Below are 15,121 nucleotides of genomic sequence, written 5' to 3'. Positions count from 1 at the left end.
TGCCCGCTATAACATAAAAAAAAAAAAGAAAAAAAAAAAAAAAAAATTACTTACGTATTTCATTGATGGTACGTCTTCAAAATGTAATGTTTTGTAGAATTTTGTGTTTCACGTATTTAGCCCTCTCTTTTCCTCTCTTGTCTGTGAACTATTAAAAAAAAGTCAAGAGAAAATCAAGGGATTTTTTGAACTAAACGTATCTGTAAATATTTTCTATCGCACTTGAAGAATAATATTTATCAAAATCAAGAAAAAACACTAGTTTTAACACTCATGACATTTTTAAATCATATTTTGCTTTGTAAATAACTAAAAAAAATGTTTCAAAAATTATTCTAAGCCTGTCCGTTTGTATGTATGTATGAAAACCGGCGTGGTCACGATAACTCACGAAAAACTTAACTAATCGAATTTATTTTTTTTTAAACGCTTCGGTATCATCTAAATTTGTTTCCTTTCGAAAATCACGGTCTAATTCAATGTAAATTAATTTTGCAATACTTACGTGTAGTACCTTGTTTTTCCATTTCTGGGTGGACAATGGCGCGGAAAATGCTATTTTTTTTTTTTAATTTCTTTTTTTTTTTTTTTGTAAACATTAAAAACCGCTATGAGGCGTGCACTTTTGGATTTTCGACTTATTGGCTTATATATTACTTTATTTGACTTTTTTCTTGTGGAGTCTGTTGTTGACGTTTCACGTTTGACATTGCATTGCGTAAATTAGTTTCAAATTTGAATAGCCTGTTTTTTAGTAGATTTTGTGATTTGTCTGTTATTTATTAATTTAAAACTACTACATGCATATACAAATTGTGTAACAACAAGCCAGTCATGAGCAAACGATAGTAAAAATATAGTCATTATTGGCCATAAAATTTCCAAAAATGATCATTAAACTTTTCGATCCAATCCTATTTTCCTGATCCACATTCGATTAAAAATATTTTATGAAGATGATTAACAGAATATGTTGTTTTTTGGTGTTAATCTGTTATTATTCAGGAGTATCGGTAAAATTACTTTATAATCATAAATTTGCTATATAAATAACCAATATGTAATTTGTCTACCTCTTTTAGGCTCAATTTTATGAGAATCAAAGATGTCGCTGTGTTTGTCCAAGTCCAGCTTCTGTTTTTAATAAGACTCAGAGTAAAATGACAGATAGAAAACTATACAGTGCATATGTTCCTCCAAGTAAATGGTAAGTCTTGGTTGGTTGGTTGGTTGTATTTTGTACTATGTCAGCATATTTAAATATATAATAAAACTAGAATAAAAAATTATTCCATACTATATGTGTAGCAGCTGAAAATGTGTAATACAAAGTTGTATTGTTATATTTATAAAGATTATCATACAAAAATTTAGTTTTTGAATGGATCTTAGGTTGTGTAAGACTGTGCTTGGATTGCACTTTATAATCATCATTATTAATAAATCAGTGTTTAGCACTAATTTGAAAGCAGTTTCCATATAAAAGGGCATGCAAGCAACTTTGTTGTTACCCTCTACAAGATAATATATTACATTTAAAGTTTTTGTACAATATTATACCAAAGAACTATTGTTGTCTTCATACAATAAATATCAGCTCTAATACGTTTGTATTCTATAAAAACCTGACTCATTTTTCTCCTTATAAATATGAATTTTTCTAATGACTATGACTGTGATTGAAGTGACTTGTAAAAACTACTTATTTGTCATTTCAGTAACTGTGGTGGCGTTATTTTGCCACATGTAAGTGATGAAATAAGGGATAACGCACAAGTATTTTGTCCAAGATGTGATTGCAAATATGAATCTAGAAATACAACAATTATAATGGTAAGCTTGTGTATATTTTAGTATACATTGATGAGTATATATTAAACAATATTTGGTCTTTTAGTCTTGTATTGCTATTTAATGATCAAGAATGTTAATGAAATAATGACATATTAATGACATATTGATGAATAAGTTATCAAACATTAAGTTTTTCTATGATTATCAGTTACTATTTTAAAATTTGAGGCCATCTATTAATGTGGGGGTAGGGTTCAACCAAACGGAACCAGGGGCAGGGGGAGTCAAAACTTTTGTGACATCACATGTTAAAATTTAAAATATGTATTATGATTCCAAATTGAAAATTAACAAACTGTCTAATAATGCTGCTAATGCAATGCTACTAAAACTGTTTACTTTGCTTAGATTATTCAAAATATCTGCTTAAAATTGAAAATGTGTGAGTACACATGAGGGAGGAGAAATTAATTAAAATGTGACAGCCTGTGACTAATAGTGTTAAAAAAGCCCAAATTTGTGTAATGTTATTTATGGATGGCCCATGCACATTAACATACTTCACAATATGTATTTTTTATTTCAGGTTGTTGTTATAATGGTTTTATGGGTCTTAATGTTACTTTCCGCTTATTTAATATTTTTGATGATCCTGGATCCATTATTAACACAAAAGCAACGAAAAGTCTACATAGATATAAAGAATGCAGATGAAGTAAGTAAACCTATACTTTAATTCTTAAATTTTTTTATGAGAGAACTGTTTATCTGTTGACTCTTATGAAGTTTAACATACTGACATATCCATTAACACTATAATTAGGGACTTCTATTTATCTTTGGGTTTTGTCTAGAAATGTTTGTCTAAATTAATATTGAATGTATTTGCCCTGTCCCTTCTATGTAAGTTGGTGCTATTTTTATCAAGTTTCAAAAAATCCTGTTATTTTGCTAATTCAAGAGGGAAAACCAACAATAAAACTCAAAAAATTTATTTATTCAAATAGACTTCTTGTGGAAGTACTTTACTCCACACTTATTTCTTTTTATAGATTTAGATAAAACTGAAGAGTTTGCTGGCTGAAATGGGCTAATCTTGGCAACTACTGGACCAATTTTAATATTTTTTCACCATTAGATGTATGTGATGTATGTGATCTCTAAGTGTTATTATATGCTATATAGTATATAAGTACCACGGGTGAACCTTATGTGAACGACAAGTACACAATAAAGATCTGATTTGAATTTATGAAAATAAATTTAATTTTAACAATTATGCTAATCAACAATTATTCTCCTTTTTTAGGCTCAAAGTTTTCTAATCAACGGTGAGGAACCAGAAGACTAATTAAGAATTTAATAATGTTATTTGGATGTGATATTTAATGTGAGAATTAATTTTTTTATAAAAATCTGAACTAGTTGTAAGTGTTGTCTATTTTTTCAATTTTTATATAAATTTTTTCTTTAAGAAATGTTATTCGACTGTTACATACTATATGCTTAAAATGTTACTATTTTGTGTAACTTCCATAACAGAAAACAGTAATAAATATCTAAAAATCTTCAAAATGGTTTTCTTTTTCAAGTTCTAGTTTGCACAGATCTACTAAACTGACCAGACTTACTGAGTGAGTTAATCTTAGAAATAATAAATTTGTAGTTAAATAAAAAATCTGTTTATTGGGTCTACTTTAATTATATAGTCAATATTGCTGTGGTGGTTCAGTGGTGAGAATCTCGGACTTCAAAATCGATAAGTCGGGGTTCGAGACTGGGCGAGCGTGCAGGAAACAAATTGATTTTTTAATTTATCTGCACATGTAGATATCATCACCAATGCTTAAAACGGTGAAGGAAAACATCATGAGGAAACCGGCATATCCGAGAATCAAAAGTTCGACGATATGTGACATCTGCCAATCCGCACTTAGCCAGTGTGGTGGATTATGGCCTGAACCTTCAGGAGGCCTGTGTCCCAGCAGTGGGAACATATATGGGCTGATGAAGATGATGATGTATTTTAAAACGAACTTTTTAATTGAAATAAGCTAAACGTATTGTATCCAGAAATTGTGAAACTGCCTAAAATGCAGATAAATCAACGGTTTTTGCTAACAAAATTATGTAATATTATTATGTCCAACTCATTTTCAACCTAACTCCAATTGAATCTTAGCTTGTACAAATTTTTCATTTTAATGTATGTAAAAAAATTGCAATTGAATTGCATTCTTAGGTTATCTTCATTAAATTATTAAGTAAAATAAAAATTCATAATAAAGAAAAAAAAAATATTTATTGGTTTTTATAATCACACAAATGTTTATTAATATCGATTAACAATTATATAAATTGAGACACTGTTAGATAAAGCTTTATATACAAATAACAAAATACAATAATATTTCATTGGATTGGTATACATTTTTCTGACTGGATTTGACATTGCGGTACAACATAGATTGTGTTATAGAATTGAGCTGCCTATCTGCAATTTTTTTGAGATCAGGTGATCAAATGATAAGTATGAAACATTAACATGTTAACATATGCATGCAGATAATTTTTACTTATGAATTCTTATTATATACTTCAGTGAAGTTCATGCGTAATGTTTGTTATATGGTATAGATTAAAATTTAGATTAGACAACCGTGCCCTAGTTCAACATAGTATGTCTATCATATATGTTGCGTCGTTGCTCACGCACTTGGCGTTTCCACTTGTCTTGCTGGTGAGTAACTCGGTTGAGAACATTACCGCGTGGTCCTGATTGTTGGGATGGTCCACTGATAGCACTCTCATCCTGGAACAGGTTTCAATTAATTTAGAGGACAGCTTGCTTATAATCAATCACGGATATTTCAATAATTTATCTCATTAATATACTTGTTTAATTAAAGGTGAATTTTTGATATAGCACAGTTTACTAAGAAAGCTGGGTTGTACATGTATGGGATAATTAATTATTCATCTTTATAAAAAATTATACTTCTCTTTCTGCAATCTGGATATGTGAGGCATCAGGTTTCAAGTAAAAATAAAATATCAAAATCAGTTCAACCAATTGAAAGTTCTGTGATACCTCAGTCAGATTTATTACAATAAAGAATAAACTGTTGAACTGATAATCTCTTCAATTTTGTAAAGGAAGCTGGTTAAAGTGTTTAAACTTCACATTTAGAGAGGATACCATCTATTGGATTAGCTAGTTATTACCTATATATAAAAATTGGAATAAAGGCTAATGCTTACATCTTCATTGGTATGTTCTTGGTATGATGCTTTCGCTCTCTTGTTGATCAGTGGGTCGAGGCAGATCAGAAATCCCATATATGCCACAAGTAGCATGATGACCCACACAACTATTATTACAACAACCTGAATAAGAAAGACAATAATATCAAGCATATAATATTATTAGTGAAACATAACATTTAATATTACAATATTTGTTGATAATTTATAGATAACCTGAATTATTGTTGTGTTTCTGTTCTCATAGATACATTCACACCGAGGGCAAAATTCTTGTTCTCTACCTTTGATCAATTCGCCGACTTTTGGAAGAATGATACCATCACAGTTGCTGAAAGCCAAGAAAAAGACAGCTTTTTATACTGTTTATACTAATGTCAAAAACTTTTTATTTATGTTGATATGTTCATATAATCTGTAACATTCCACAGTGTATGTATAAAGTAATATAGTTAGGCTTACATACCATTTATTTGGTGGCACATTACCAATGTAAAGTGTACGATCTGAATCTACAGTATTATTTAATACTGCAGCTGGACGAGGGCACACACATTTGCATCTCTTATCATCATACGAACCCTGAATGTGAATGAGTTATTTACGTTTAGTTTCTTTCACAAATTGACCGATGACAAGTAAATTAAAAATGGACGATGGAACGATACGGAATTGACGATCAAAACAACATCGATTATATATGTATGTAAAATAAAACACCAACGATATATGTACAATAAATCACAGTGCTAATGTCGTATATTTTCAATAGATCATTAAATCTTAAAACCACAGTATTAAAAATTGCTACTTACAGATGCAGAGCCGAGGTAAATTAAAAAGCATACGACTAAGATATTTTTTGCATACATTTTTACTCCAACTAATATGCAAAATGTTCACTGGGAAAGCTTGGGCAAATACTTAAGTTTTCGTTTCTTGTGCAATTAGAACTCTAAAGCAAAATTTTTCACTTCTTGATTACCATCGCTAGCAAAATATCAATAATCTTGATTCTTGACAGACGATATTTGACATCACTTTGACGTTTGATTGGTAACTTGTTAACTTTTTTTGTGGAATCCTTATACTGAGAGGATTTTGGTTATGCATATGAATTCATTTCTTTATTTATGTAATAGGGCCAGTCGTACTTATTATTAATATGTGACAGTTCTAACTAGTTAGGTTAGGTTAGGTTAGGTTATATACATAGTATATCAACAATAATATAGGTAAGATACCTACATATTTAAATCATGTGTGCGGCAGTCCCCTAATAGTGTTCCGAGCTGCTCGAACTTGACCTTTATAGCTCAGGCTCGTTCTTTCCGCTGCTGATCCCTTGTCCCTGTACGTCTAAATGCCTTCGTTGAACAACGATTTTCTTAATGAAGTACAGTAGTATATCTCCCTTGATCTCATAGTAAAAGTCTAAAACGTCTGGACAATGTTGCGAAAAGGTACCTATAAAGGCTGAGTTGTCACATTTTAATAATGGCCAATAATGTGGTAATAATCATTTGCTTTATTATGTTAGATCAAAATTGTCAACTGTCACGTATGCTTTGTTATCAATTGTTCACTCATGAGAAGATCATCAAGAAGCTTTCAACCTTAAATATTACTAGCAATTTTTAGAATATAACAATATTATTATTTATTTATAAAAAAAACGAAGAGAAGGATGTTCTATTCGTCTGTATGTATTTTTTTGTGAACGGTTTCCGTTTAAATTAAAGTTTTGCATACATCACTAAGTAAGTGAAATAAATTGGTATTATTGAACTGATGATGGATTTAGGTTGTGGGAAATTAAATTCCTTATAGGAAAGGGCCAAGACACGAAATTTTGTAAATGAATTCAACAATAATTGATGAAAAAATGCTCAGCTCAGCAGCAATGAGCCCTACATATTAATATTGGTAGCTGTAATACGAATCGATACTTGATAATATAGCCAGTTTTTACTCTTCTATACTCGTTTTTATTTGTTTGGTTTGTAAAAAGCAAAGGCAAAAATAAAAGCGGCAAATATATTAATGAAACGCAAAAGCGAAAAATAAATTAATGAAAGCGCTACCCACTTATCTATTTCAAGTCGGTGCCATACATGCTTTACATGTAGGATAGTGGTTTAATCGCTTTGTCGACCAAGAACACTGTTTTTCTACAGATAACCATTTGCAATCTCTGCAGCACCAGTAGAAATATAAATTGTAGTATAGGTACCTAAAATTTTTTGTGTTCAATATATAAAGGGTAAATTAATACCTGTTACTAAGTCTTCGCTGTCCGTGATAGCTGGGCAGTTTAAATTTTCAGACATGATTTTTTATGTTGCCCCTATAACAACAAACAGTGAAAAATCGAGTATGAGCAATTATTGGCAAGATTATAAATTGGGCAGGTGACCAATTTTTTTGTTGTAGCTCTTTAGATCATATATTATATTTGTAACTAGCTTTTACCCACGGCTTCGCACGCGTTAATTCACAGTAGTTTAATAGATGTTATTATACATATACACCTTCCTCTTGAATCAAATAATACATTAAAAAATATCAACAAAATCCGTTGCGTAGTTTTAAAGATTTAAGCATACAAAGGGACATAGGGAAAGAGAAAGCTTTGTTTTATACTATGTAGTGATATTGCTAAGTGCCGCGAGTATCAATTGTATCTTTTGAATTGAAAACAAAAAATGTGTTTGTCTATCTACAAAAAATAATAGCAACTTATGTAAAATACTTCGCGAACCCTCATATTTTATTAATTACAGTTAATTTACTTCCATTACAATATACACAGGAACATCTATAACCTGCGTGATATCTCACGAAGATATTGTTTACATTCACCACCAAATATACCTACATATATTCAATCTTATTCATTAGCATCTCCAGCATCCGTAGTTCCTATCCAATAGGCAAAGGTTCCTTTCATACCTCAAGTGAAATTAAAAATTGGCCCTGGCAACATTGGATATTCAGTACGAAGTTTTTATATACTTAAAGCAATTTCCCTTTTGCGGCAACAAAACCTTCTTGAAAGCATGTTTACAGGTTTCACTTTTTACTGTTTATATACAAGCTACAGCAAACATTGTGACACGACACAAAGGAAGTGGTCACACAGGAGTACGGCGATGCTATTCAAACTCGAGGTCGGTCGTGCATGGAAATATGACAATGCTTCAGTAAACGCCGATGTGAACACACCTTTATATACGTACTGGGGAGTCTTAAAATGTTCACTATAGAATTTACAATAACGAGATCACTTATAGTGAAATATTAGAAGCCGGACTGGTGGGTAATGCATAATATTGATTATTATGTACGATTGTCTACTTTTTTCGTTGTACTAAACAATAATCATATTTACATGAGGTATATAATATCACAATAGGAATAGGTGGATGTTCAGCCTACGTAACATTCATACATTCAGAGTTAGTTTGTAAATCACAAATGTTCACAAAACCAACTACTTTATTTATATTATTGTATGCCGGGAAGTATACTACATCTATATTAACTGTTGTTACTTAATTTAAATTTTTCTCTTAATATGAAAAATATACTATATCTTACTAAGTTTATATGCATGTCGTTTTAATGCCTTCGTGATGTCACTAGTAAATTATTACGAGTTAACCAAAAATATTGTTAGCACAGTGTGACATTATATAGCTAAATAGAGAATGGTCAAATATTTGGCGAATTATAACATTTTAGCGCCATTGCGGACCGTTATTGTTCCCAGTGGGGCGGGCGCGCGAAATTCAGCGCAAAGACTACCCACCTACACCTCCAAAGTTTATTGCGCACAAATTGTATGCATTATTTATTTAATTTAAAAGCGAAGAAGCCCGAACGCGATCATACGGCTCTACGTGGAAATGAGAACGCAAAACAGTGCAGAGTATAAATAAGTCTGATACATAAACGTAGAAACGGTCGCTTCTTACTTATTTTACTTGAATATGCGTAGGTATCTCCCTTGACTGAGACGCAAGAAGTAACACAACTTTGCCTTTTGTAAAAACAATTTTATTATTCTCACTATGATATTTTAATATTTACATTGACATAAAGCTGTACCTATCTTCGAAGAATATTATAAAAAGGCCATATTTTTAGAATACCAACACGATATAGTGTTGGCACTCATACTTAGGGTCAGTTTAACATAAATCAATTAAGAATTCATCCAAGAGCATGTTAAAAATCTTATAATTTAATAATTTAAATATTCAGTTACCTATAACAAAACGAATAACATAAAGTTTTACTCAAAGTAAAGTCCCCAAAACGTATTATAACCTCCAGGTCATCGTAAGCTAATTATATTATGATAAGTGTGATATCATGATCTTTTTGATAATTACAAGCATGTAATATCAATGTAATTGCGGAGGACCAAACGCAACTTAGCTTAAAATGATTATTTGGATAAGTATTAATATGTAAATATAACAACTCAGAATATATTCTCTATAGACAGTTTCAATGGAATTTGTACATTCGATAGATGTAAGAAGACACATTGTACAAGAAGTTATACTAATTATTAATTGTCAATATCCACATTTATGTATTTATATTAAAATAAAATGCTTTTATAACATACTTCATGCGTTAATTATACTTAATGTGTAATCTCGTTTATACTTCAATATTGGTAGGTACAGGTTACAGGTCCCATCTAAGTTGATATAAGCTTAAGAAATAACATAGAGTTAAGCTGAAGCTTCGTCAAATAATCTATTATTTATACGTTTCAAAGATACATGCTAACTTTATTTATCAGAACAATAAATCTTCTATCTCAGTATTTATTGGACAAATACATATTTTATTAACATCCTTTGTGTTGCTTTACATAATAATCTTCCAGATGGCGACGCTGTCGTTTGTCTTTATCAGAACCACAGATAAAATAATGCTATACTAATACATTACATAGGTACATTTGATAGAAAGTGATACATAGAAATAGATTGTTATAATAATACTAGCTGACTAGACAAATGTTGTTCTGCCTTACTATAAGAGTAAGGCAGTTACGAGACACTTATAAAAATCGTTTATGATCGATTAATCATACAACAATATATAAATACACTAATTTTTTTTCCATTAATGATTGAAGGACGTGAACTAAATCAGCGCAAAAGTATGACGTAAATATTTAGTAAACCTGACATAAGGTATTAGATAGGTGCTTAAAATTAATAATAAGTGTATTTTTCTATAAGAACAGAGTAGTATAAATGCAAATAATCCATGAGTGTTTAAGTCGAGAGTTTTAACTTATTTGGCATTCTATAACGCTTACGCACTCCAACCACGTTCGCGAACGGGATAGCCGGATGACAAAATGTTGTATGAAATACAACAGTACAGAGGCTGTTTTGCATGTTTCATGCACTACGTGATATATATGTTTAGTGACTGCTGTGGTATATGTGAATAGCTCGAATATTAATGGGGATTTGTTGTTTTTATCGTTTATTCGGAAGATTTAGATGAAATCGTTACCATACAGTCGAAGCTTATTATTTTATTACAGGATCTTACATTTAGGCGCGTATTAAAATTTTGAAATGCTATGATCCACTTTCTTTCCAGTGAAAAATTATATATTGTGCAGATTCTCATCCATGTTACATAATGGTAAAGGTTGCCATCCTTTAGTCAATGGAGTTTTCAAAAACAATATAAAAAGCGTTAAATAAGATATGGAAAAGTTCGGAAGATGTAATGTATCTATCTAAAGAGTACGACGTATCTCCACGTCAATTATGTCAATATTCTTTGGTATTTTATTGACGTAAATTATAGGTAGGCGTTTAACTATTTCTCGTAACATTGTTTTACATACGGCATTATAGAAATAAAGAGCGGCATTACACTGAAGCTAAAAGACACTTACTTTTGTGTATCATTATTACCAATAAGGAGTAGTTAGACATTAATATAGGTATTTTAATTCTCGTCACTTTAAATAAACTTGAAAAGTGAAAATAAATATTGAAGGCAAAATGACACATTGGTTCTTTCTATGCTTTCATTCGGGCGTCAAATATGACTAAATCATATCAACAAAAATGCAAAACATGTAGGTATGTAATATTGTGATGTTCTAAATTGGGAACGAGTTTTAAACAACATTACTCAGCAAAAAGCTGTTAAACAGTACCAGCTACTTAAATATTTTTGAAACAATAAACAAAATTATTCAAACCCGCAAATTGCACAATGAAAATAATATTAGGTCTATTAATTCCCTCGACATCCTATTAACAAGGGGTAGCAGTCGTATTAAAATGATAAATGATTCTAATCATTGTTTCTTCTTGGCCATTTATACTTGAGCTACTACTCCTCTCTCATTCATACAATGGTTATACGAACTTAAGGTGTTATAGTCGAGAACGGAAGATCTGTTTAAACTGGTGTTATTTACCCCAAGTTGGTCGCTTCATGCGTTAACTTTAACAAATTACTCTAGCAATGAGAGTCGAGTTACGTAACTCAGTTTTGTCTAGTAAACGTAGAAAAGATGAATCGTTCTTTTGACCCTTTTTGTAAAACTTATTATACTCATTTATACTTAGTTACTGCGAAAAATATCCCGTAAAGGAAAATAAGCGAGGCCAATTGTTGTCGAAAGGTGAAGATTAGTTTGTTTACTTTGGAATTGTTGCACTTTATACCTACCTATATCCCTTTAAAAGGTCGAATAATAAATAGCCTGCCGTCGCAGAAGTTTTAAACTGTCGATGTTGTTTTATTGACAATTGAAAAGTCTAATACTTTTTGTTCCTGTAAATATTTATGATCGGTATATATTTATACTTATATCAATGTGATTTTTGAATGTATGTGAATTGTGTGTTTCAAGTTTAAAAATATTAAAAACATATCTACAAGTCTGTTCATCAGTAGATACTCGTTCATTATAGTTTGTATTCAAATTTATATTAATATTATCTATTAATTTGTATTCTTAATGCATAGATTATCAGAACTAATCTGATTAGGACGTGTTAAGTGGAATAGTCATAAATCGATACATTAATGTTGCCCGCTCTAGCCTAGAGCATGATGCAAATAAATGAAGTCGTATAACACAAGAGTAAAATGTGTAATGAGTATGCGATAATATTTCCCAAAATGTATTTATTAGATTTGAACACAATTTTCGGTTACAACAAAGCCTGTTAATTATACGAGAACGCTTTCAACATCTTAACAAATATCAGCGTAACCGCTAAACCTGAAATTCTAAAGTTGTTCTCCCGGAAGGGTTGCCATTATTAAAATTAAAATTAGATTACGTTTTTCGGTTAGAGCGTTGTTTAGCGAGTAATTATCTTTGAGGGAGTGCGGTGGGTGATTAACAGCGTACGGTCTAATTCGATAGCTGTTGTAATATTAACAAGTATCTCGCTGAAGCAGTTTTTGGTACGTTTTTGATTGCAGTTTAGTCCTGATGGTAATTACTTTTGGGAAAGGGTTGGAACAGCCGCCTATACAGGTGGATGCTGGCTCTGTAACATCGGTTCGCACATTATTTAATGAAATCGAAGTATATGTTATTTTGTACTAATTACTGTCACTCTGAGCTGAAGTCTTAATAGTTTAAGAAGATATAAATGATTTGCACCGTTGAAATAAGTTATTAGATACAATACTTAAAATTGTAGATATATAAGATAGTTAAATTAAAGAGATGCTCTCAAATTAAAAAAAAAAATGTTTATAGTTAATGTCAAATAATTTGAAAGATTTAAAGACCAGAAGAAATAAATTGCGGATATATTGTTTGATTTAATTAAATATTTATAAAGTAACTTTACTTAACTACGTGAAATGCAGTTCTTTAATTCGGTATCTCTATATCTATCTTATTTTCCATTATACCTAAATATTCTCGGACATGAAAGTGATAGTAGTACAACTCAAATAAAAGTCGAATAAGTAAATAAAATACAGAAACTATAATACTTCAAGCAAAATTGAGCATAACATTTTATTATAAGAGTTATTGACCATAAATCACCATATTGTTTGGAAATGTAGCTCACCTGTAAGACTGAATGTAACACCCTGTAACAACGCGGTTCGTAGTCATTGTTATTGTGATTATATTCGGGGCTAACTTAACGGGGCACGATGTGACAGTGTTTTGTTCATACATTAATAATAGAATTACTTACAACTTGTATGCCCACGGTGATAACTTGCGCTAACACACTTTAAGTTGCATAAGAATTTCGTTAGACGAAGTTGGAGCAAATCTGCTGCTTGATTAACCATTCATTCACATTAATTGACGTGTGAAACTCACGGTACCAATGATATAAATACCTGTCGTAGGAGTACTGTGTCTTTGTAATTTCATACATAATATTTTCTTTGTGGAACTTTTCAGTGCTGAAGGCTTTTTTTTCTTCGCCGTTGATTTAGAATGCGTTTTGAAAACGTTGATGGTCTAGAGTTAAGAATTAGGAGATGGATATTACTTGAATAACGACAAAAGCTTACAAATTATAAATTTAGTGATTCTATATAGCGGCTGAATAAACACTGCAGTAATTTTTTTTTTATTGGTGTGTTTATGATACACAACAAAATGAATTACTATTACAAAGTTACTTACAGCTTAGATAGTTATTCTTCAATGATTGGACTGAAATGGACGTTACGATTTTTTACCTCTTGATGATGCATGTTACGTAATTTTAACGAATGCGACAGCATAAAGTTCATTATATTTGTAAATATTCTTCAATAAAGCTGATCAAATCTCGTTGTGATCTGTCATCTCTCGAAGCTCGATTATAGTAAGGGCAATTCATTGTCCAAATCAAAGAATTAAAACAGAAGTATCTAGAATTCTAATGGATCCATTGCATTAAAAAATAGGTTACACAAAGTGCAGCATAAACGTCAAGTTGTAAAATTAAATTACCACTGAACGAGCGGAACGGTCGACCGAGAGCCCTAAGACTCCCCCTCACTAGCACCATCTAATCGGCATCCTATGGTCTCTATAAAATCACATTAAGGCCACAGTATACGCCTCGGGGTCGCTACAGATCTATAGCGAGCGACCTTACTGGACATGGCCTAGTTGTTAACTTGTTATAATTTTTACGATTTATGTCGAAAACAATGGGGTTTTTATGTATTTAAAATTTAATAAATTATGATTGATACATTTTTTTGTATCTTGATGGTTTATTCTATGGGTTACAATTGTAAGTCTTGTCTGGTCGCGTCACTACTATTATTGCCGGGAACAGTATTATCAAAATAATCATATAAAATGAACAATTTATTAACATTCAATGAAATTTGCATTATATCGTAAAAGCTTGAATTTTATAAAATGGACTTATTAATTATTTATATTGGGTAGACAAATGAAATTATGTTTATATTCAGCATAAGTACTTGCTGTACATAAGTAATAAGTACTTCTGGCTGAACATATAACAATAAATTGATATATTTTAAAGGTCGTTAGTTATTATCCCACTTTAGTAACATACAATCACACAGCAGAAGTCCTTCCAGAGAATTCTGCATCCTGGTAATCCACTTTCTGCGCACGTTTGTGTAGATTAAAAATGTAATTAATTTTTTATTGCTTACTCTATTGGCTTGTGCAAATGTTGTTTTTATTTTTGCAGACAAACACGCCTCCAGGTTGGTCCCGGGATTATATAGTTTGCATTGTCTTGGGGCTCCCTATCGGTTACTTTGCTGGGGTAAGATTAACTTTAATATAATAACAGAACAAGCATTTACCAAATATACAAGAATGGAAAACGAAACTGTAGCTAAGTGTTTTTATTGTTATTCTTGCCTATGTTTATAGTATTAACGTTTACTTTATATGCGATAAATCGATGCAATTATAAATGCTCCTTATAATTTGATTACAATAAAAAAGTATAGAAAAAATATTCAAACGTTAAAATATCATAAATATATGCATGAATGACTGTTAAAGGCGTTTTGATGTAGCAACAATGAAACG

The 15,121-nt window shown here is 30.9% G+C and overlaps 2 protein-coding genes across 2 annotated transcripts; one reads left to right on the top strand and one right to left on the bottom strand.

Moving 5' to 3' along the window:
- The first annotated feature begins 689 nt into the window (after positions 1 to 689).
- On the top strand, positions 690 to 3,369 carry LOC119835532 (uncharacterized protein CG1161-like). The gene is made up of 5 exons (XM_038360420.1): positions 690 to 1,013; positions 1,083 to 1,207; positions 1,719 to 1,833; positions 2,381 to 2,509; positions 3,104 to 3,369. Exons 1-5 carry the CDS (start codon positions 951 to 953, stop codon positions 3,143 to 3,145), a joined length of 474 nt encoding a protein of 157 aa, XP_038216348.1. The 5' UTR covers positions 690 to 950; the 3' UTR covers positions 3,146 to 3,369.
- A 751-nt stretch (positions 3,370 to 4,120) lies between these two features.
- LOC119835813 (uncharacterized protein CG1161-like) lies at positions 4,121 to 6,100 on the bottom strand. Its single transcript, XM_038360825.1, has 5 exons — positions 5,874 to 6,100; positions 5,525 to 5,640; positions 5,275 to 5,389; positions 5,056 to 5,181; positions 4,121 to 4,606 (listed from the first exon to the last, which is right to left on the bottom strand). Exons 1-5 carry the CDS (start codon positions 5,928 to 5,930, stop codon positions 4,460 to 4,462), a joined length of 561 nt encoding a protein of 186 aa, XP_038216753.1. The 5' UTR covers positions 5,931 to 6,100; the 3' UTR covers positions 4,121 to 4,459.
- Positions 6,101 to 15,121: the final 9,021 nt, after the last annotated feature.

The sequence above is a fragment of the Zerene cesonia genome, chromosome Z (assembly GCF_012273895.1).
Source record: "Zerene cesonia ecotype Mississippi chromosome Z, Zerene_cesonia_1.1, whole genome shotgun sequence".
NCBI classification, from domain to species: Eukaryota; Metazoa; Arthropoda; class Insecta; order Lepidoptera; family Pieridae; genus Zerene; species Zerene cesonia.
Note: the sequence above shows the minus strand (reverse complement) of the source record. Positions and strands in the feature narration are given on the sequence as shown.